The sequence below is a fragment of the Balaenoptera musculus genome, chromosome 1 (genome assembly GCF_009873245.2).
Source record: "Balaenoptera musculus isolate JJ_BM4_2016_0621 chromosome 1, mBalMus1.pri.v3, whole genome shotgun sequence".
NCBI lineage: Eukaryota > Metazoa > Chordata > Mammalia > Artiodactyla > Balaenopteridae > Balaenoptera > Balaenoptera musculus.
The window spans coordinates 146,683,859-146,708,355 of NC_045785.1; the positions used below are offsets into that span (position 1 = coordinate 146,683,859).

Below are 24,497 nucleotides of genomic sequence, written 5' to 3' on the forward strand. Positions count from 1 at the left end.
TAACAGACTCTAGGTGGATGGACCTGAGCCCTCCTCTTAATGCCAACTCATTCAGAACATCTTGCTTGATAAGCCCAGCTGCAAGTAATCTCCATTGCCCCTGTACTCCACATACACTCACTGCCTAAATTAGTCTTTAAGCCTTGTCATATTCTGCCATGTATTTGATATTTAAGCACATGTCCTCAGAGGGCAAACAAAATTCACATTTCTTTATTTCCCTCTGTTCTTCTTAGCACATGGGATATACTCAATAGTCACGTGTTAAGTGAATGGAAGTAGTATTAGGAAAGACGGGAACCACGGTACGTTTCACTTCTACAAAGAAGAGTCCTGAATGGCTAAGAGCACGCGTATTACCAGCTATATAACAATGGTATATTGTCATATAGTCAGTAACAATATGTTATATATGATAGGGGTATACATGATAATGATCCTACCACAGACATCACTCTAGCCATAACTGAATTATACGCTCATTCATTCATTCACTGTTCATTCCACAAACATTTACTGAATGCCTCCTAACTGCTCAGCGATGCAAAAGGCGTATGTGATATGATAGGAGCACAGTGCTGGCCCTGCCTTGAGGAGCTCACAGCCCAACAGAAAGAGACAGGCAAGTTGACAAGTGATTATAATGCCCATGTGTACAAACCATGGTCATAGTGAAAGTACAGTGAGTACCATGGAAGCACGGCAAAAGGGTATCTAATTCAACCTTAGAGAACCAGGTATCCCAGAAAAGATGCAGTGTGAGGTAAGAGCAGAAGATGCAGAAGTAGGAGGGAACAGAGAATGGGTGGAGGAGGAGCCGAATGGGCAAAGGCTCTCAGTGAAGAGACAGCTGATGGCCTTGGAGGACAACAAACAGTCCGATAGAGCCAGAACATCGAATTGAGGGAGGGACTGTAAGGAGATAAGGGCTCCCTCCCCTCTCACACTGCAACCCCTCACATCCAGCCCCCAGCCCCTTTACTCCACTGAAGCAAGCTCTCTTGATAAGGTTAGTAATAACCTCCAGTTGACAAACCCCAAAAGGCTTCATCACCCTCAACCTCTCAGAAGCACTGGGCTCTGGTAACCGCTTCCTCCTTTCTCAAAACACTCTTTGTTCTTCTTGGTAAGATATGCTCCCTAGTTGTTCTTTTTTACTTACCAAGAGAAGTTGGCCTTCTCTAGCCAATCCTTTTTTTATCTGCTTTACAGGCTCAAACCTGTCCACCCAGGCTGAAAGTGCTGAAGTCCTAAAATCTCAGTCCTTGTTTGAAGACTAAATTCCTCCCTGGGTCTACAAGGTCATCTTTGGTCAGAGACCCCACCTGTATGCAATCTCATCTCAAATGACCCCCAAACATGTGCTCTCTGCACACCACACAATGGCCTTCTTCGGGCCAGAGAACTGCCACATTCTCCTATCAGAGGGCCTTTGGACATGCCATTTCCTCCTCCTGGAAAACTCTTTCCCCTCCTACTCAACTTTCAGACCTCAGGTCAATCCATATCTCAGCAGAGGAGCTTTCTATGACGAGAACAAATCCCTCTACACAGGTTCTAAGAGCACCGTGGATCTCCCCTTCACAGCATCTGTCTCAGTGCAATTCTATTAGTCTTTGAATTCGTATCTCTCTTCCCCATTAGACTATCACGTGGCAAGTGCTCAGAATAAAGAGAATGAAAGACAGTAGCTGGGGCCAGATCAGGAAAGGCTCTGCAGGAACCTGTTCTCCTTCCTAAGGCTAAGGGTGATGGTAGCAAATGTTTCTTAAAGTGTGGTCCGTGGACCACAGATCACTTTAGTTGCTTGACAAAATTCAGATTACTGGGCCCTACTCCAAACTACTCAAACAGAATCTAGACATGGACTCCTATTCTGCCATTTAACAAGCCTTGCAGATGATTCTAATACATACTATCATCTGAGGCCTACTCCTCAGTCCACTAGTAATAGTAATGTGGAGTCTGACCATGGTTTAGACCAATTTTCCAAGGGAACATGCACTCAGGGGGGCAACCTGGGATGCCAGGAGCAATCTTCACTCAAAGCAAAGAAGCAAGGGCCTGCCTGCCTTCCCCTCGACTGATAAGTAATCAAGCTGGTCCTACTCCTCCCAAGCCCAGGCCCAGGCAGGAGACGTTATATCATGTAAAACAGGGAGAGAGGACAGAGAGGAGAAGCAATGGATGGAAAGCTCCAGGGGGTCCAAGGAGGAGAATCTGAGGTTCAGGTACTCAGAAACCCCGGGGGGCATAATTTTCCCATCCCAGGTGACACCTTCTCAGCCCCTTTCTTTCCCTCAGGAGGCTCCAAATTTGACCCTTATCCTTTGCTTCTGCACAAACACCACTGATTGTCCACGATGAGGGTTTCACTCCTTCCCACCCACTGCGGAAAAGAGGACAGCCTCTCCCTAGTCTGTTGTCCCTGAAATAATGAAAGTCCTTTCAATTTTTCTTTTTTTGTTGTTGTGGTGGTGATGGTGATGGTGATGGTGGCTGGCTGGTTTGCTGGTTTGGGGCCTTTAATGAGGAGGAATAAAAGAGTTGTTTTCTTTACTCACTCCCTGCTCTTTTTTGCACCAGACCCAACAAAGAAACACAAATTCCCTCTTGGATTCTAATGGCAAGTCGTTCAATACAGAAAAGATAGAAACATTCACATTTGAAAGAAACACAGAATCTAGAATGCACGCTGTAGGAGGGGGCGCCCAGAAAGAGCCTCAGGTACAACATAGGAAACAGATCATACAGAAGCAGGTGGCATTGTATAAATGCACCATAAATGCGGTCAGGATGGCAGGTTAGCCACTGGGAATAATTAAGTTCAACCCATACTTCACATGTAAGCCAATTTCCCTTTTATCTCTTAAAGGAGTGGGAGGCATGGGGGATCATCTTTCTTTACTTGGGAAATATCTGTTTGTTGAGGGCCTACTATGTGCCAGGCCCAGTGCTAGGTGATGCAGAGACTATGGAGAGCGGGTTTCTGAGAATCTACAGAAAAACTCTTTCAGTAGCCTACGGATCCCCAAATGAAGGATTCTTGCCTTATATAAAAGTTAGTAAATGTCAAATGGACTTCCTCAGATTACCACCAAAGGCAGAAACTACACAGGAAAATCAGAAGAGACCTGACCGCATACGAACGTAAAACTGATACATCAAAGTACCTATAAACATTTCAGAGAAACAGCAGGTTGCACTTTGAATTTAATCCTCAGAACGGAGGTGGGGCAAAAAGCAACACGGGTTTGCTAAAGGGAGGGCGTGAATTAGAAACAAGATAGTGCCAAGTGCCCATAAGGTTACCGGCTGGCAGATGTGGGACAATTCTCCATCCTTGTTGACAAAGAGGGTCTGACCCAGCCTGATGTAAGACAAAGAAACAGAGCAGGAGGAGGAGGACAGCCATCAAGGTGGCCACGTGCCCGGGGACACAGGAGGAGGAGACATTGGCAGGAGAAACACAGTCCAGTTTTTATGTGGGCACCAGGTGAAGCCCCCTTCCCCCCTCCACTGAGGCAGCCGTTTCCGGATTGCCATTTGTAACATAAGGGATGTAACGTAAGAACAGAAACCCCGTGGACCCCACACCATTCCCTTGGTCAGCTACTCAGGGTTAAATGGCAACTCCCTGTCTCCTCATCCCTTTGGTACATAGAGGCCGACCCACTGCCCAACCGCCCCCTCCCCTCACCCCCTGAACCATCTCCCTTTCTAGGGAGTCAGTACAAAAGCCATCGTCATTCTCAAGTACCCCTAAGTTCCAGAGCCTGTCACACAAGCCTTACATTCCAGACCCTGGAGGAGGAATCCACTTCAGCTCCATTTCACTGGAGACAGTGAAAGGCAGTGATTATGAGCACAGATGCTACAGCCATGTGCTTGGGTTCAAATCCCAGCTCCACCACTAACTAGCAGTGTGATTTAAGGATTTAAGGTGTGTGATTCCATCAGTTTCATCATTTGTAAAGTGGGGATAATAGAACCTACACCGTAGGAGTTTTGTGAGGATTAAATAAATTAAATCTATAAAAGCGTTTAGAAATGTGCCTGGCATGATGTATGCACTGTTTGCTGCCACTGCCTCTATTATTATTATTACTCCTGCCATAACTGTTGACCCTTGAACAACACGGGTTTGAACTGTGTGGGTCCACTTATACTCGGATTTCTTTCAATAGTAAATACTACAGTACTATTTGGTCCGAGGCTGATTGCATCCAAGGATGTGGAACCACGGAACCATGGATACAGAGGACCGACCATAAATTATACGTGGATTTCCAACTGTCAGGAGGGTCGGCGCCCCAACCCCTGAGCTGCTCAGGGATCAACTGTATTTGTTGTGAGGACGTGTTTTCAAAGCACTTCCCTCCAAGTCCTGTTCCGTGTTCTCCATCTTCCATCGTAGCCCCTCCCTTGGAAAAATCCTATCTCCAAAGAGAAACAGTTGTCAAACTCCTCTCTCACATCAAAGTCTGAACGGAATCTCTTTTCTTCCTGTAAGTTTGCAACGTTCTCCCTCACCTGGTATCAAGGACGTGGCACAATGTCAGATAAAATAATGATAGTAATTAAGTGAGAAAGGCGTACATCCCTCATTCCTCACAAGGCAGATTCACTCTCAGGAAAACTGCAAGCAGACACAATATTTTGACAAGCCATGTACACACATTTAACGAGAAAAACAGGGAGACAGAGAGGGTGGGGTGTTGACAGTGGTCACGGTGTGTGTACCTGAGCAAGGACATGTCAGTGCCAGCAACACAGAGCAACTGCTCAGCCGCCAGATCAGACTCTTTGAAAAATCTGGCTCTTCAGACCTAGTGTCCAAAATTACAGAGAAGAGTGACTATTCACCCATTCAGCACATATTTCCTGGGTGCCCACTACATGCTGGGCACCAGGGAGGGTGCTGGGGACACAGCACTGAACAAAACAAGATCTGATCGTTGCCCTCAAAGAGCTTACAGTCTGCTGGGATATGAACAAGTACAGAGACAACTACAGTGGAGCACCGCTGCTGCATGACAAGTACAGGGTCTTAGCTCCCAGAGGTGAGTATTATAATATCCCCATTTTCCAGAGGAGGAAACTAAGGCACAGAGGGGGTCACTGGGTAATAAGGAACAGAGCCAGGATCCAAATGCAGGCAGTCCGTCTCTGGTGACCGGTGACCAACGAAAGCCTTCTGTTTGAAGATGCCCTGGTGCTTCCTGCATCAAAGCGCTTCGTACTCTAAAAAGTTTGAGGGTTCGCTCAGTGATATGTGAACTGAAAACACTCTCCACACAGGGAGAAATGGAGAGAGGAGCAGAGCAACTGTCTTTGAAGTAAACATAAATCCGGGAAGCAAAACATAATGATGGCTCACAAAACCTGCCTCAGCTTGACATCCCATTTCTGCTTTGATTTACAGAAGTCTGTGTTTGGAGGAAAAGGTAAGAGGATTTTTGAAATATGAATGGAAGAAGAAAGAAAACAGGTTTTCTGAGTCTGTTGGGATGGGAATCAGAAAAGAGAAGGGTAGACTAAGAGAGGTATCCAAAATGTGAGGTAATACGAATGGCCAGCGGCTGGAAACGATTTGCAAAAAGAATTCCTGCAGGGGTGAGGGGGAGGTTGCGATGGTCTAGATTTCGGGGACCCCCGTGCTTCCATTTTGAAATCCACGCCTCCTACATATCGCCCTCCATCCCCACTTTCCACCTCCTCAACCAGCCACCCGATCAGGCTTTTCTTTTCTGAGAAATTAAAAAACAAACAGTGCAGCCTTTACTCTCCTGTCTGCAATTCTGATTATTAGCTAATGTGTTGATGTCTACAGTGTGCCTGCCTGTGTTCACTGCTTCAGTACATGGTCTCACTTAACCCTCGCACCTCCCCAGTGAGGCAAACACTATGATTCGCCCCATTTTGATACCTCAGAAGACACAGGCATAAGGAGGTTAAATCGCCTGCCCAATTACACAGGTGGGGGAGGGGTGGGAGTATTTTAGCACCAGGATACTGGTGGTCATCTCCATCCAATGGGGCTGGGGCTAATATAATGGTAGAACTGCAAGGGACCATAGACATCATCTAGTGACAAGAGTCTGTCTTTCATTTAACAGATGAGGAAACTGAGGTAAAAGTAACCTGATCAAGCTCCCTCCTGAGGGCAGAGCCCGTCTCTTTTCCACCACAGTCTGAATCTCTGAATTGTCACATCTCAGGCTCAGAGCTGGACCAGAGCCTCTCCTCAGCCAGTCTCAACACTGCCCACTGCTTCCCCAACCTGGCCCATCTCTCAGTCACCTCTGGCTTTGTTAGATTTTCAAGTGCAAAAAAGTAAGAAGCTACCACTTTCTGAGGAACGACTATACCCCAGGCTCAATCAACCCTCATGTCACCACTAGGAGGCAAGGGCTATTATTATCTCCATTTTAGAAACAAAAAGGTTGACCCAGAGACTTTTAATTATTTGCCCAAATCACACAGCTAGTATGTGGCGTAGCAAACTCTTAGTTACTACGTTGCCTCCAAAACACAAGTGAACTCTTATTAACAGCACCTGTTAATAAGCATCTTTTCTCCTTTATGTTCATAATTTCCCTGCTTTCCCCCCAACAATGCTGGTAGATGCGGTTGTATTTCACAAACTCCATGCTTGCCATCCTGCCCTGCAACTTGAGGTTAAACATGATTCAAAGGCAGGATTCACACAAAGCTAGGACTCATACAAAGCCGGCAGTTTGTGTAGCTGGTTTTTATCATCTACTGCAGGCCTGGACCAACTCTCCATCTGGGGACCTAAATTCTTCTATTGACCTAACAGTTCATGCAATCAATGCCCCACTGAAAAAGGGGGCTTGGATTCCTCCCATCCCCAGCCCAAAGATGTCTCCATATATTAAGGTCTAGTAGCCACCAACAGCACCCAGATCCCCCTGGGATAAGCAGTGATGCATGAATTTGCCTGTGAAGACCTGAGAGCATCATAATTCAAGAAATGCAGAGGGCAAGCTGTGCGAGATTCCTGAGATAATTGAAATTGACCCATAACTCACCAGCCACCATGGGAAATTCTATCACTTTGCTTCCATAGCTAGAAATCAAATCAGAAGAACATGATCAGATTTCTAATTTGGAACCTCGGACACGCAATGTCATCTTTAATGACTCCTGGAAAAATATGCTCATTACAGATCTCAGCCTACCTAAATTAAAACCTGAAACCCCCCAAATTAAGCAGAAAATTCTCAATTTCTCATCTCTGTACAGCCACAGAAAAATCACACAAGCGGGAATACACACACCCCTTAGGGGTTTGTTCTGCCTGCAAATATCTGAGCAAGAATTACACGAAACAGAAGAGCTAGTAGGAAAAAAAAATAATAAACACATCAGGTCCTAACTTTTACGTTTGGGCCATCTGGGCGAATAGCAATTTTTCATGATCAATTTGAACTATCCTGTCAGGGAACATTATCTCTCTGCTGATGGCCAGTTTCATCTCTTCTGTGATGTACAGCTCAGATTCCTCTGATACGGTAAGCTGCCGGCTTCAAGTCTTCTCTCACTGCTAAGTGGACTGAAAGATGGTGCAATCAGTCATCACAGCGTTCAGGTGTATAAGGCTCCTTTCAAATAGGAGGCTAAAAATCCATCTCTCACCCTCAGCTGTAAACCTCATTCAGTGTGGATTTTCTAGAAGCTCAGGCAGCCATTAAACAATCTCCGGAGATTGTTTTTAAATCTCTTCCCTCCACTTCCCATCCACCTTGCCCTTTGTGTCACTGTATGAGTGGCTGCCACAGCCCAGCAGAACGATCTGCATCACCAGCTTTCACATCTGCTCATGACTCAATTCTTCTCGAACCTTAACCCAAGAAGAGGGAGCAATGCCCTGTCTACAGCAATGCCTCAATGAGGGCCCAGAAATATTAGATATAAATAGAAACTACAGATTGACAATTTTATTTTCCTTTGGCATGCCTTCTTACGGAGAAAAGTTACAGAATGGGGACCAGGACCACTGCAGGGTTATGCGACCAGATCCTGACTATGAGCATGGTAAACTAAGGGTGGAGGAACATCATAAATAGTGCAAAGGAGGGGGCTTCCCTGGTGGCGCAGTGGTTGAGAATCTGCCTGCCAATGCAGGGGACACGGGTTCGAGCCCTGGTCCAGTAAGATCCCACGTGCCGCGGAGCAACTAGGCCCATGAGCCACAGCTACTGAGCCTGCGCGTCTGGAGCTTGCGCTCCGCAACAAGAGAGGCCGCAATAGTGAGAGGCCCGCGCACCGCGATGAAGAGTGGCCCCAGCTCGCCGCAACTAGAGAAAGCCCTCGCACAGAAACGAAGACCCAACACAGCCAAAAATAAATAAATAAATAAATAAATAATTAAAAAATAAAGGAATTCCTTTAAAAAAAAATAGTGCAAAGGAGAATCTACAATTTTTATTTTTATTTTTTTCACTTAAAAAACTACCTCTTCTGAACCTTAAATTGGGCACCGAATTGCTCAGAAAGAGTTCATCTCCCTTCCTAAATTCATCTACTTAATGTGGAACAGTTATTGTACAAAGAATGAAGGCCCAAGTGTTTCTACATATAACTGGCAAACCAGAAAACCCTTCGAGAAACTGAAACAAACATGAAGGGGCAGATCTACACCCATGCCTGCTAAAGGAAGCCAGGATACAAGTTTAGGTCACCCCCAGGAAAGACCATGTCTGCTGCTTCATCCCACGCCCTTGTGAGCACCGTGCTTTAGAATCACATCACTCCAAGCAGTCACCCCAGAGCCCCCCCTCAGAGTAACTTTTCATTATTACTCTCTTGCCCGCACAGTAACTGAGAGGGAGGAGGGAGGGTTTCAACAAGCTGGGGTCTACACTATTTGAGTCTGGTTCCAAACAAGAATGACAAAGGTCTTGGCAGACATACTCTCTCCACCTCAGTGGTTTGTCTACAACAGAGGATCCTGGACAAAAAGTAAAATAATTAATTCACTCGCCTGGAGCCAGCATGCCTGCCAAGAGTCAAGGTTTTTTTAAATTATCCCAGCCAACAGTGGAGAAGCCCTTTAGGAGAATGTGCTTCCCAAGAAATGCATGAGAGCAAGCATTCACACCAAGGAGGCAGAGGAACCGTGCTGGGTGCCCACAAGGCATTCATCACATGTCCCCCCAAGCCATGCTAGGTCCCAACCCGTCTATTCAGTAAATTACTTTTATGAGCAGGTCAAAAGTGAACAGGGCCTTCCAACCAGGCTCACCTTTCAAACAGAACCACTTCCTGGCCCCCTAGCTAGAGAGGGAGCCCCTTTCCTAAACTTGCCATTAAAGCCGGGCAACCTATGATATTTGATGAAATAATTAAAGACAAATCAAAGCAATTACTTGACACTCCTTACAATAATCACATGACATTTCTAATCCCAAGAAGCAAACTGGACCAAAAATAAAATGTGTACAAGAGGCTTAGATCAATTCAGCCTCCATAATAAATTACTATGGAAAACCAGGATGTTTGTTGCATGCTGTCTACCCCCTTTCCAAGAGCAGCATTAGATATAACAATATTCACTGAGCTCAGAGACGAAATATAAGACTGGATGAGCCAGGATGGATTTTCTGAGCAGGGCCAGGACTCAGGTGAGGCAAATGGAGGCTTCTAAAGAGCACAGTTTAAGTAGACATTGCCTCCCACAGACGTGCAAGTCCCCAGCCTGAGGTTCTTACATTAGCTTTCCAATTTCAAAAGCCAGCCTGCCACTTGTTCCACACTGGAAGCGATAATAAAACACAGTGGCAAGCAAGCCCATCTGGAGAACAACAATCAGAAATGGCAGGAGGAGCTGAGGGATCTTTTAGAACAAAGACTCTAGGGCAAATATATGTTTATGGGGCAAAATCAAGAAGACTAAGAAAACTCAGAAGAAGCACCTGTGTAGCCAAGTGCATGAGTGTAGGAATAATATAAGGATAGGGACTTCCCTGGTGGCGCAGTGGTTAAGAATCTGCCTGCCAATGCAGGGGACACAGGTTCAATCCCGGGTCCGGGAAGATCCCACATGCTGCGGAGCAACTAAGCCCATGCGCCACAACTACTAAACCTGCGCTCTAGAGCCCGCAAGTCACAGCTACTGAAACCCGTGCGACCTAGAGCCCATGCTCCACAACCACTGAGCCCACATGCTGCAACTACTGAAGCCCGCACACTTAGAGCCCGTGCTCCGCGACAAGAGAAACCACCGCAATGAGAAGCCCACGCACCGCAATGAAGAGTAGCCCCCGCTCACCGCAACTAGAGAAAGCCCGCAGCAACGAAGACCCAACACAGCCAATAAATAAATAAATAAATAAATAAATAAATAAATAAGGATGAAAGCTAAACACCTACTATGTGCCAGATGCTTTCAATGTACATATTAGCTTATTTAATCTTCAAAACAGCTTTTAGAAATGAGTACTATTATTATCATTATCATTATTATTACCATGTAAGAGATAAGAAAACTGAAACTTAGATTTAGTAAGTTGCCCTGGATCTGAGAGCTAGTAAATGCCCTGGCCTGTGCTATTAACCTAAGTCTATTTTTTTAATCTACAGTCCCACATACAAAGATGTTATTTTCAAGAAAAACAGACAGCGATAAAATCATCAAAATATACAGGGCTTCCCTGGTGGCGCAGTGGTTGAGAATCTGCCTGCTAATGCAGGGGACACGGGTTCGCGCCCTGGTCTGGGAGGATCCCACGTGCCGCGGAGCAACTGGGCCCGTGAGCCACAACTGCTGAGCCTGCGCGTCTGGAGCCTGTGCTCCGCAACAAGAGAGGCCGCGATGGTGAGAGGCCCGCGCACCGCGATGAAGAGTGGCCCCCGCTTGCCGCAACTGGAGAAAGCCCTAGCACAGAAACGAAGACCCAACATAGCAATCAATCAATCAATCAATCAATCAATAAAAAAATAAATCTTTAAAAAAATATATATATACATCATGGGGGCTTCCCTGGTGGCGCAGTGGTTATGAGTCTGCCTGCCAGTGCAGAGGACACGAGTTTGAGCCCTGGTCTGGGAAGATCCCACGTGCCGCGGAGCAACTAGGCCCGTGCACCACGACTGCTGGGCCTGCGCTCTGGAGCCCGCGAGGCACAGCTACTGAGGCCCGCGAGCCTGGAGCCCCTGCTCCGCAGCGGGAGAGGCCACTGCAGTGAGAGGCCCGTGCACGGCAACAAAGAGTAGCCCCCACTCACTGCAACTAGAGAAAGCCCGAGCGCAGCAACAAAGACCCAACGCAGCCAAAAATAAATTAATTAATTATTAAAAAAAAATATATATATATATATATATACGTCATGTCCCAAGTTAGTAAAAAACCACTTTAGACATAAGCCTTCGTGTATCTGTACACAAACTTGGTGAGAAACTTTCTTATTCACAATTTTCGTACCCTGACAATATTTTTGACGTTCAGAAAACATGGATTGTCATCCTGTTAGATTAAAAAAACCGAAGTGCCAAACACGGCTCGAGTGAAGGGCAGAGAAAGGATGGTGGCCCAGGCGCTCTGAAGCTGGCCAAGCCATGGGTCCTCCCACGGGATGTCCCTGAAGGGCCTTAATAAACCAAGCCACTGACCTCCACATCCCCGTGAAACTGAACATGGTGCTCACACAGCGAGGGAGGGGCGGTGGCGTGAGTCCATCCAGGCGCATGAGCAGAGCTGGGACCCCAAAGAGCACCAAGTACTTCACATAGAAGAAGAGCACTTGGGCCAACGCCAGTCCTCCTGAAAGACAGAGGGACCCGTTAGACACAGCGACGAGAAGTGGAGCAGTCTCCTGGGAAAGATGCAAGGCTCCAGAAACACACTACCTGCTCCCGCTTCTCCGACCACTCCCCACCCCTCCCCGCAACTCACACATTTAACAAGTCTCCCGTGTCGGTTCTGGGCAATGATATTTGGGGATTAACAAATATTGAAATCTCCTTTATTATTGTGACAGGCAACAGGACCTCTTAGCAGCCATGCTTTTACAAATGCTAGAAAAGGGCACACTTTAAAAACATATAGATGTGTAAATATATATGGCATTAAAAACTATTAGAAAGGAAAAATCCTTCCCAAATCCTTTCAAAACCTCACATGAGTTCACACCCACTAGGATGGTTAGAAGCATAAAGTCAGATCAACAAGGGGGCAAAGATGTGGAGAAACTGGAACCATCATACACTGTTGGTAGGAATGTAAAATGATGTGGCCACTTTTTTTTTTGGCCATGCCACACAGCATGGGGGATCTTAGTTCCCCGACCAGGGATCAAACCCATGCACCCTGCAGTGGAAGCGTAGAGTCTTAACCACTGGACCGCCAGGGAAGTCCTGATGCGGCCACTTTAGAAAACATTTGGCAGTTCCTAAATGATTAAACATACAGTTACCATATGACCCAGCAATTCCACCCTTGGGTATATACCCAAGAGAAGTGAAAACAGGTGTCCACATAGAAACCTGTACCCGAATGTTCATAGCAGCATTACTCACAAGAGCCAAAAGTTGGAAATAACCCAAATGCCCATTGACAGATGAATGGATAAATAAAACATAGTATAGCCATATGGTAGAAAATTATTCAGCCATAAAAAGAAATGAAGGGCTTCCCTGGTGGCGCAGTGGTTAATAATCCACCTGCCAATGCAGAGGACATGGGTTCGAGCCCTAGTCCAGGAAGATCCCACATGCCCTGGAGCAACTAAGCCCGTGCGCCACAACAACTGAGCCTGAGCTCTAGAGCCCGTGAGCCATACCTACTGAGCCCGCGTGCTGCAACTACCGAAGCCCATGCACCTAGAGCCCGTGCTCCGTGACAAGAGAAGCCACTGCAATGAGAAGCCCGTGCACAGCAACAAAGAGTAGCCCCCGCTCGCTGCAAATAGAGAAAGGCCGTGCGCAGCAATGAAGACCCAATGCAGTCAAAAATAAATTAATTAATTAAAAAAAAAAGAAAGAAATGAAGTACTGATACATGCTGCAACATGAATCTTGAAAACAACATGCTAAGTGAAGTGAGCCACAAAAGGCCACATATTATATGATTCCATTCAAATGGAAGTCCAGAAGAGGGAAACAAAAACGGAAATAGAGACAGAAAGTTGATTACTAGTTCCTTAGCACTGAGGGGCTGGAGAGCAAGATTATGGGGGGTGGTGGCTAAATGGTAGGGGTTTTTTCTGAGGTGATGAAAATGTTCTAAAATTGGTGGTGGTGATATTTGCACATATCTGTGATATACTAAAAGCCATTGAATTGTACACTTTAAATGGATGGATTGCATAATATGTGAACTCTATCACAATAAATCTATTAAAAAAAAAAAAAATAAGGTCCCCAAGCTGTAAGAATCAGCAGCTTCTTGGCCACAATTGTGTCTTTCTGGAGCAAAAGGAATGCAGGGTGTGGGCGCAGGGTGAGTTCTGAGGCCGAGACACATACTCTGGCGTCACAGGCCTCCGCCTCTGAGGGTGACGCATGTCTCCAGCTGGAGCTCAGGATGCTCTACTGATTGACACACCCCTGTGGGCTTCTGGGCCAGTTGCTTCCAACCTCTTCACCCTGAGAGGAGGATGGGGCATCTGGGCTATAGGTCTACAGGGCACCACAAACCTGGGCAAACTGCTGGCCTCAGCAGCGGGGTGAGGAGGTGAAGCGAGTCTGCCAGAGCAGTCAGTGCCCATAAGGAGAAGGCCACGGGCAAAGTGCACGAGGAAACCCTGGAGTAGATGACCAGTGGCCACGTGCTGTCCAACCTCCAAACTCACCTTCCCCAGCGTGCAGGGAAATAATGCAGGGCAGGCTGATGCCACTGATCAGCTTATCTGTGGGACAGTTTGAAGGAAATAACTAAGCCTTAAAGAAGTACTAGCAGAAGATATTACTATCTGGTCCTCTTGATGTTACACGAGAATCTTTGAAAGAATATCACTACCATGGAATGTGTGTCTATACATAGTAACTCTGTGCCAGAAGAAACACATAAGCCATTTTCTGAATACACAATTTGGGCAAAGGCAAACAGTGGTTCCAATTCAACAGCCATATGTCCTACAAGGAGAAAACCCCAGGAATCACCATGTCTCAGTCCCACTCAGGAGTGGTCAAACAGGTTCTTTTTGGAAACCAGACTACAGTCATATCTGTTGGAAGGGCTGGTATATAATGGTAGCCTTCTTGGATGTATCTCATAAGAGACAAGAAAAAAGCTGATGTGTGTGCATGTGTGTGTGTGAATACATATATATGTGCGTGTGGGTGTGTATGTACAAATTCATCAAGAAGAGGGATATATATGCTAACAATACCATCTTAAAAGCATTTGCTGGGGGGCACAGGACTACCCTGAATGGTGGAGAAATCAGTTCCATTGGCTGAGATGGCAGTGAGGGAGACTATAAAATATTTCAAAATGAACCACCAGGCTCTAGTCAGAAAAGTCTCAGAGCTACCAAAAGGCAGGACATAAGTAAGAATGACTAATTAAAAGGCACAAAGCTTCCAGAGCTGACAATGATCAGCCTGAAGAACTGAAGGTATCAAAGGACCTATGGAGGACTGTATATGGATGGTCAAGGCCGCCCAGAGCTCTTTTACAGATGAAGCATCAGAGATTTCTTTTCCTTGGTAACGGGTACCGGATCAAGGAGAACAGGCTGCTCCTTGTCTCCAATGCTGCCTTCAATTTGACATTATTTTTGTACAGCTGTTATATACGAGGCATATGAATTAAAATCCATAACTGAATCTGCATTTTTATGAATCACCATTTGCATACAACCGTCACCATTTGTTAGTACTTTCATATGGAACTAGGCTAAGGAAAGGGTTGATTTTGTACAGGTATTTAATAGAACTCTGTGGCTAGATCTAATTGAAGATAACATAACTGGGGATTTTTTCCCCCAATATGGATGGAAAGCACAAGAAGCCACATATTTATCAATATGCAACAAGTGCCCCCATTTACCTGATATTGAGTATTCTTTTATGGATTAAGATACAAAAGGCTTAACTTTTTCCTTGACATTTTAGTAACTGGTTCATAAGCTTATAGAATAAGAAATGATGCATAGTGGTTGTTGAAACATTATAATTGTGATTTCTGTATTGTTTAGTCTTTCTGAAAAAAAAGTGTGTTTATACCCATGAATTTAACAATTCTGCTCTCTTGCTGTTGATTTCCATCATCCCTATGAAAGACGCATGGCTCATTCTTCTTTCCCCTTGACCTGAAGATTAGTCTTTCCCTTTTAAGATTTGGCCCAAAGTTTCAGGGTTAACCCTAAGGATTAACAATCTCCCACTAGGAATATGATATGCTGGAAGGCAACATAAGAAAGGCAAATATCATATGATATCACTTATATGTGGAATCTAAAAAATGGTACAAATGTACTTATTTACAAAACAGAAATAGAGTCACAGATGTAAAAAAAACAAACTTATGGTTACCAGGGGGGAAAGGGAGGAGGAGGAATAAATTGGGAGATTGGGATTGACATATATAAAATAGATAACTAAGACGGACCTACTGTATAGCACAGGGAACTCTACTCAATAATCTGTAACGACCCGTATGGGAAAAGAATCTAAAAAAGAGTGGATGTATGTATATGTATAACTGATTCACTTTGCTGTACAGCAGAGACTAATACAACACTGTAAATCAACTATATTCCAATAAAAATTCAAAAAAAAGAATACAAGTGACTCTACTCTGATTGAAAGTTATTTGACATACATAAATTGAACTCACTTTCATTATATTTAAAAATACAAAATTTAGCTATTTTTTTAATACTTTAAAACATTTTTGCCAGGATTATATTTAAAAGATCTTCTTACTAGCAGGAGTTATGATTGGTTTTTACCTAACCCAACACTTTCCTCCCAAAAAAGTTATAGATGAGTTCATACATTACACTCATTCATTCAACAAGCATGCCCCAAGCACCTGACCACTGAATCACTAGTTAGTTGCTATGGGAAGTAGACTAGTGGTCAGACCAGGTGGGGACCCAGGCTTCAGGGAGCTCACAGGTCAGTTTCATTACAGTTCCATTTATCTCTCCCCTTGGCACTTGGTGTTTTCTTCTGCCTTTATGCCCTATCCCACCGTTTCCTGGCAAAATCCCATTTATCCTTCAGGCCCCAATTCCAATATGGTCTCTTCTTAACTTCCCTATGCTTCAAGCGGAATCAATAACTTATTCTGCATTAATTCAGTATATAAATATTGAGCACCGACTGCTTACCAGATACTGAGCCATACAGTGTTGAATAAAGACATGAGATCCCTGCTTTATAGAGTATACAGTGTGTTAAAAGTGACAGAAACTTAAAACTATTAAACTTAAAACTATTAAACTATTAAACTATTCGTTGTAATTATTATGTGCCTAGTATGGTGTAGATGCTTGGTATACATCAGTGGACATTCCTGCCTTCATGGGGCTTACATCCTAACAGGACTCAACAAAAAACAGACATAAAAATAAATAAATTCTATAGGGATACTAAGGAAGTATGGCAGAACATATTCCCCAACAGTGGCTGCAATGATATCTTCCATCCCACATGCCCTTCTGTAATGTAATCTTGCCACTCCCCCCATCAAAAGTAAATCTGGGCAGATCCTAGGACCAAGAGATTCAGAAAAAGTGATGCTGTTCCAATTCCAAGTGTAGCCTGTCATTGGCCTGGCATCTTCTGCTTCCTGCCCTTTGGAACGCTCACTCTTGGATCCAGCTGCCAGGCTGCGAGATGCCTGAGCCACGTAGAGAGGCCACATGAAGATGCGCTAGAGGACAGCGCCCACTGAGCTCCCAGCCAAGTCAGCCTCAATTGCCAACTGTGTGAGAAGCCACCTTCGATGTCCTACCCAGTAGAACCTTCAGATGCCTGCAGCACGAGCTGATATCTGGCAGCAACCACAGGAGAGACCCCAAGCAAGAACTACCCAACCAAGTCCTGTCAACCAACGGAACAGTGAGAGAGAGGAAATCACTGTTTTCAACTAAGTTTGGGGATGGGTTGTTTTTCAGCAACAGCCAACTGGGACAGAGGGTGATAAATGCAATGGAAAAAGAAATAAAAATTGTTGAGCAGGGTAAGGGAACTCAGAATGCAGAGGTGGCAGGTGCTGCTATTTTTTAAAAGGGGAGTCAGGGTGGTCCTCATTGAAAAGGATATTTGAGCAAACACTTGAAGGTAAGGGGTGAGCTATGCAGCCCCCCGGCTCTCTCCAGGCTGTCACCATACTTTGTTCTACGGTTTGTGCTGTGATTATCACACCAGACCATAGTTGTACCCATCCTGCGAGACCACAAGCTTTTCAAGATCAGGAATTCTATCTTATGCCTCTTGTATTCCCAGCACCTAATATCTGACCTATAATTAAAGCTTAATAAATGTTTCCTTGAAAAGTAAATTGATAATTCACCCTGTAGTATGAAAACTATTTGTATCAGGGTTTTTCTGGGAAGTATACTGATATTCTAAAATCTTAATCTTCTATTCTGAGGACTAAGTCACTACTGAAGTTCAGACCTGCCACCAGATAAAAGAATCCTCTGCGGGTCTGGGACCTCCCAGCATCAAGAACAAAGCCGGGAAAGGGAGACAGAAACAGAAGACCTAGGTCTATGCTTGCTATTGCCTCCAAGTGACTGAATGTGCAGTGAATTCTACCACCTGTGGGCCACCTCCAACTGGAAGGGCCTCAAACTCAACTTGTCCAAAGAGAATGAGGCTTTCTCTCCCTCAAAACCAGAAACAGAGCAGACTTTCGAGACAGGAGGAGATTAATTCTACAAAGAGTTCTAGGAGAATGGGGACTGAGAAAAAACCCCAAATGTTGGGGTTCCCTTGAGTTCAGCCCTTCTTCCATTGACATCCCTACCTACCCAGCCCTCCATACTCTCTCTGCATTTGACATGACCTCACCATAATTTGAACTGATCTAAAGCAGCTGGTGATGGGCTCCCATTTGGCTTTCCCCCTCCTCTCAACTCTGGTCCTCAAACAAGTAGCTGAAGAATTTCATATTGGCTGCGGGGGTGGGGGGGTGGGTAGGTGTGAAGGGGAAAGTGAGTCAGGCCCAACTCACTTTTCCTCCCTGAAACTACTCATTTTACCGAATCGCACCGTTCACTCTCTCTTTGCTCACTCATTCCTCTGCCTAAAGGTCTTCCCCTCTCCATTTTGTCTGCTGAAACTGTATCCTTCTTTAAGGCCCCACCTAAGGCCATTATTTCACAAAGTCTTCCCAAAAGCTCCAGCCAAAACAGTCACATGCTTCCTTGCAAGTACATAACGTGGGACAGCTTTCTGTGAAGTCCAGTCACTGTGAGCTCTATGGGGCAGGGGCCACAGCTGTCCTCTCTACCTCCATCCCCTTAGCCCCAAGCAGTGTCTGACACAGCATGGATATGACCAATGGGTATTTGCTGAATGAAGAAATGCACTGAAAAAAATAAATGTACTTTCATGTATATTAACCCACTGCTATTTTTTATTCAACCCTGGGTCGTAAGTATTACTCCCATTGTCAGATTTTAAAAAACAAACATTTGTAAGAATTATGACCTCCTCGAGTCTCAGGGGTCATCAACACTGGATCTTAAAACCCAGGTCTCTTGTTTCCAAAATCAATGACCTCTCCCTCTAGTGAAAAGCCTTCACTAACCAGAGAATGGGTCAAGTCACGTCTTATGCCACAGTTTGCCGAGGATTGAAGAGAGACGTCCCTCGGCTCTGCTGGCCTGCTGCAGAGCTGCCATCTTTGCATGCCTGAGCCCTGTTCTTGTGATGCCAACAGTCAGTGAAAGGCACTGGCTCCAGCTTCACTCCGCTTCAGGAGGCATGCTGTCTCTGCACTATCATACTGTCGTATCTGTCCTCACCAGCTTGTGCCACCCTGACCCACCACTATACTCCCATCTCCAGCCTGTCCTAGGCTCCTGCCTCAGTCCATACCCTGACCTCAACCCTGGACCTTTTCTGCTCCAAGGCAAATGACTCCAGTCACTTTCATCTTGCCTACATCTAACCTATTGTAGATTTTGTGAACCATTCTGTGATTGTCTGTTCGGATTAGGAAGCCTAGATATTTTATAAAAGTTTCCTCACACATAAAGTTCTTTATAAGAATTTTCATGCCTACAGTGAACAATACCGTATTTTACACTTAAAAATGTGATAAGAGCATAGATCTCATGTTAAGTATTCTTACCACAATAATAAAAAAAAAAGAACCTTTCCTATATAAGATCAGGGTAAGTACTAGAAGTATAAAGATTAGTCATTAAGAATACAGATCAGGAACCACAACCTAAATAGAAGTAGTGCCATGATAAAATTGGCAATTCTTCCCTTCTCGCTGCGGGTATCAGGAGGAAGCGGAGCTCACGTCTTGGGAAGGTCAACACCAGTGGTCAGAATTACCATGATTTCACAGGTTCCCACTGAGACACTAAAGAAGAGATAGCTATTGCCTTGCAGTGGTTATATAACACTCTTTGTCAGGAGGAGAAGATGGATTGGTGCCGAGAAAACCAAGTCAGTAAACATGATTGATGGGGGAAGGGCATGAGATAATAAAACTGAGGAATTGCTACCAGGGGCTTCAGAAGAGCAAGTACTGAAGTCAGGAAGGAAAGAACGGCGTGCTGGTGAGAGATGCCGCCGACAGAGCTCATGAACCTTGTCCAGCCTGCCGAGGCCAAGGAGATAAAAGAAATTCAATAAGTAACTACAGCAAATTCTGTAGTTTCAACCTAAACCTAAGGATTTAGAAGTTGAACCTGCAATTCCACCAGGTAGGAGACAGTGTCTCACCTTCTGGGCTCAACAGGATAACTGACCCACTGAAGGAGAAACCAGCTGGAACCCAGTAATGAGTTCAGACTCATCCACTACATCATCCTGAGCTGAATATCTAACTAACGTGAATACCTGTCATTTATCTACCAGGGCATGGTTTGTATCACAAGATTCCCTGCTCATACTATAGTAATAATACGCTCTAAACAACTGGCTGTACATGTAGATGACAAGGTCACCCATGCCCAGCAGTTGACCCTCCAGGGCTCAAAAAGAAGGGACGGTGGTCCCAGCACCCAGGTTGCGTCTCCCCCATGAGGAGTTCAGAGAAGGCTGCTTCTTAGAAATGCAAATACTGAGTATTCAGTGCAAGTAACGCCAAACCAAGGAGCTGGGAGGAGTCAAAAAAAAAAAAAAAAGGCAATGAGTTGGAGAGGCTAGAGGAATGGTAATCAAAGTGCCCAAACCCCCAAACTAGAGGTGAGCCAAGAGGGTGGATGACAAATGAAACAAGAACACACTCAAGTTGTTCAAGAGTGATCCTGGAGATGTAACTTTCTGGCCACACAATTTCTTTCTAAGTGACGTACAGCAGAGGACAGAGAGGCCAGGCTGTAGTCCTCAGGTGGGTCCCCATTCCAGCAGGGGGCGGGGCAGCAGCCAAGCAAGGGGACCAAGGCCTGGGCTCTCCTGACAGGGCGTAAGTCAGAGCTCTGCCCTTTCTTCTCTCCCTACGACTGTGAGGGTGGGACCCACCACATCCTTTACATGAGGCTCCTCAAACAACTCTAGTTCATTTTCCACGTGCCCTATTAGTTACCAACAGCCATTTAAAACAATAGTCACATACGTAGTGAAAGTGTAAAGAAACACATGAGAGCAAAAATCACCGAACTCGGGATAGTGGTTACCATTTAGAAGGAGGAAGGGAAGGGCAATCAGGAGGGGTCTCCATGGGGGCTTCAACTATGTTGGTAATACTTTACTTTTTAAACTAAGTGATGGATAAACACACATTCACTATATTTTTAATAACTTTTTAAATATCTCAAGAGTGTGTGTGTGTGTGTGTGTGTATGTGTGTGTGTGTGTGTGTGTATAAAATATAGTCTCACTGCCAGGACAAGTTTACCAACAAACTAGTTTCTGAGAATACATTCTGGCATAATAGCAGCAGCTACTGATTATTAAGCACTTGCTCTCTATATATACTGAGCAGTATGCATCATCATTTTTAATTCTCACAACATACCCCTCTGTGGGCATGGGTATTATTACAACCCACATTTTATAGACAGGAACCTGGGCACAAAAAAATGTTACAAAACTTGCTTAAGATGACACACTAAAGTAGCAGAGTCAGGACTTGAATCTGGATCTGCTGCTTCCAAGTCACCACATTTACTAGATTCACATACAACTCTGGGACCAGACTCGGAACAGAGCCTATGTGAGGTAGACCAGATGACAGGACAACAAGGGAGCTGCTAAAGGGAGTTGAAGGAGGTATTCCAGCAGAAAAAAACAGGCAGGGACCGAGCTCTAAAGATCCTCAGGAAGCCAGTCTCAATGAGCACACAGTAAGTAAAGATGTGCAAAAAACAAATGTGCTGTGGTGAGCAACTCTGGATCCACAGATTTGAGAATTCTGATCCTCATAGCATCAAAATAAGTAGTTATTAACTCAGAAACTCAGAGAGTTTGCCTTCCAAAATGCTTAATCTTTGGGCATACTAGTTAATGCAAAATCTAGTTTTCAAAACTTTCTTCTTGTTAGAGTTTAAAGCACCAAAATGCTTCTCTTCAAAGAAAAGGTATGTTGCTAAGGGGAAAAAAAGTTATCTGGATAGAATATTAAATCCTATTTTCTCATCCTCTTCAATTATAAATTGTTAACATCTTTAGGGAAAAGGCTATAAGCCACAATAAATCACACTTAACATCAAATTATAATTGTCCAATAAAAATGTTAAATACATCACAAAATATATCTTAAAGTAAAATCAAAGTGTTCCAGAAGCATTTTTAAATGGTAAAATAAATTTTAAATCTTTTTAAAAAATGACTATTGTCATGTAACAGAATAGACATGCTGAATTATGAGTTTATATAAGTCTGCAAAGGCCCTTCCCCATCCAAAAACTGTGAGGGAAGAAGAACCCACACAGCAGAAGCAAAGTAATACTACACACACAGCCTCGTAAGACTTAATGAAATTATGTGGGAAAAGGAGGGAGATTTACACGGGGTTGAGTGACCCGAAAACTCTAAAAAGCAAATCTGCAGGTAGAGACCAGGTGTTGATTATTGTTTGAATTTTGATGCTTCAGTGTAACTCATTTTGCCCAGAAGAAGTGGTCTGTAAAATCTATGTGCAAAAAGAATTGGAAATTAACTGCTAATTAAAGTATTCTATTGCAAATCCTCAAGAAACCACAAAATCCCTTTAGGAAGCAAATAATTGCCTCCCCAAAGTATCCAACAAATTTAGATTTCCATATATCAACTTTGCTTAAAAGAAAAATACGCCTATTTTATGTTATCTAAAAAGTTAGCTGTACACTAAGCTACCTGAGCACAATAATGGGTTAGGTAGGGATCAACAAAGATCACAGTATTCTGAGGGATACTGGGGAGGGAAAGGGAGGGCAAGGGATAGTTAGTATTTTAAATAACTGTGGTGCAACTTGCTACCCTTTATGACCCCGCATGGAGCAGACATCTCTCCTATTCTGCAAGCATGCACCATGAAATTATCCTCACACCACACAGAGCACCTGTAATTGAACAGTCAAGTCCCACAGTAGTAAATCCCAATGTAGCTACGGGTTCACACTGTATTAATTTAAAATAACCTCAGGATTCTAATCCAAGGAGAGAATTTATAAAAATTAATATTTTTCTGTTGTATCTTAACAAACCTTGGCATATTTAATGCCTCCAAAGGGTGAAAAAACAAAGAGACTCTTACGCTATCTGACATATGTTTGTGTCCCTAGTTTTCAAGACAGACATCAGATGTCAAACGTCTGATCCCTCTTCCCTCCCTGTGATGTGTAGAAGGAGAAAAAGCCAATGGATGGCTTCGTTAGCATTTCATTAGCATTTAGGTAGGTGCGCAGGCATTATTTCAACAACAGCTAGTGCTTAAACAATGAGTTACAAAACTACATGTATTTAGGAGATGGGGCTCTAAAGTCCAACCAGTGAACAGTTAAGATTTCAAAAGACTCTAATGCACATTCCGCAGAGCTTCATTATATCTTTACCTATGAGGTAAGAACAACTCATTTGCAATTATTTTCACCACCCCACCCCTTCAATCACTCTCAAATCCCTTGCCAACGCTCTCTTTTATCCCCATAACCTCATATACCTGGATTTACCATGGTGAAACACTATTCAATAATGAACTCAAGAAATGTGATCTTTTTGAGGTCTTTTAAAGAAAAGCCATAAGTTACTGTATTTGCCCTCCTTAATCCTAAACTCCTAAACTCAAATTCAGGTATAGTTTCAGGATGCCATATTTTGTCTTCTTATAAGATTCTGATGTTCAAAAGAAAATGAGGATACATGTCATCGTACATTTGTCCAAAGCCCTAGAATGTACAACACCAAGAGTGAACCCCTATTGTAAACTATGGACTTTGGGTGATAATGATGTATCAATGTAGGTTCATCAATTTTAGCTGATGTACCCTCTCTGATAGGGGATATTTACAGTGGGCAGGCAGGGGGAACAGGAGGTATATAGGAAATCTCTGTACCTTCCTCTCAATTTTGCTGTGAACCTGAAACTGGTATAAAAAAAATAAAGTCTTTTTTAAAAAGAATGAAAGAAAAGAAAATGAGAGTTATTATCTTTTAGAGATACTACTGAAATGTTTGTGTATAGTGATAAGACACCTGGGATTTGCTTCCAAACAGTAGTATCGGAGAGAGTACAGATGAAAGAAAAAATGGCCAGGAGTTGGCAATCGTTGAACCTGGGTGATGAATATATGGGGGTTAATTATATGCTTACGCTTTTATTTTTCCAAAGTATGAACTTTTAAAATGGGAGGCATTAAGAGCCCCCACCAGAACGCTGAATTTTAGCCAGAAATATTCAACTTCCTCTTTATCCACCAACCAAACAAATCTGCAGGGGATAGTGAGCAAAATGGACTAATACCAGCACAATTCCACCTCCTTCTCACACTGTGAGCACAGAAAGTCTGAAAACGGTAAAATGGAGAGGCCAATTACAGGAAGGAGAAGGGAGAGAATGCCATGAGGCGGAATAATGAACCTGCTTATCAGTCCCTGAATCACTGGGAACTGGCAGCCCAGGAAGAAGCATGTCTCCATATAGGAAGATGCCCCACTGCGATCTTCATCAATAACCACGTTTCTCAAGTTTATTTGGTCCTAAGAATCACCTAGGATAACAGGTAATCACAGAGATTACCAGGCCTCTCCTTGATAGATTCTGGTTCAGTAGATTTGGGTCAGAGCCCTGAAATCTGAATGCAGAACAAGTCCTGGGAAGTTATGTTCAGTCAAGTTTGAGAAATTCTGAGTTAGAAGATCCACACCCTATTCCCTTTCCCCATGTTTAAAAACATCCATCAAGGTGT

At 44.1% G+C, this 24,497-nt stretch overlaps 1 protein-coding gene across 4 annotated transcripts in view; it reads right to left on the reverse strand.

The window, feature by feature from the left end:
- Positions 1-24,497, reverse strand: part of HHAT (hedgehog acyltransferase) — a 358,064-nt gene that overhangs the window by 199,597 nt on the left and 133,970 nt on the right. For all 4 annotated transcript variants that reach the window (XM_036874689.1, XM_036874661.1, XM_036874679.1 and 1 more), the window contains one exon: positions 11,638-11,788. In XM_036874689.1, coding sequence (XP_036730584.1) covers positions 11,638-11,788 — 151 coding nt within the window. The remainder of the gene's footprint in view (positions 1-11,637; positions 11,789-24,497) is intronic.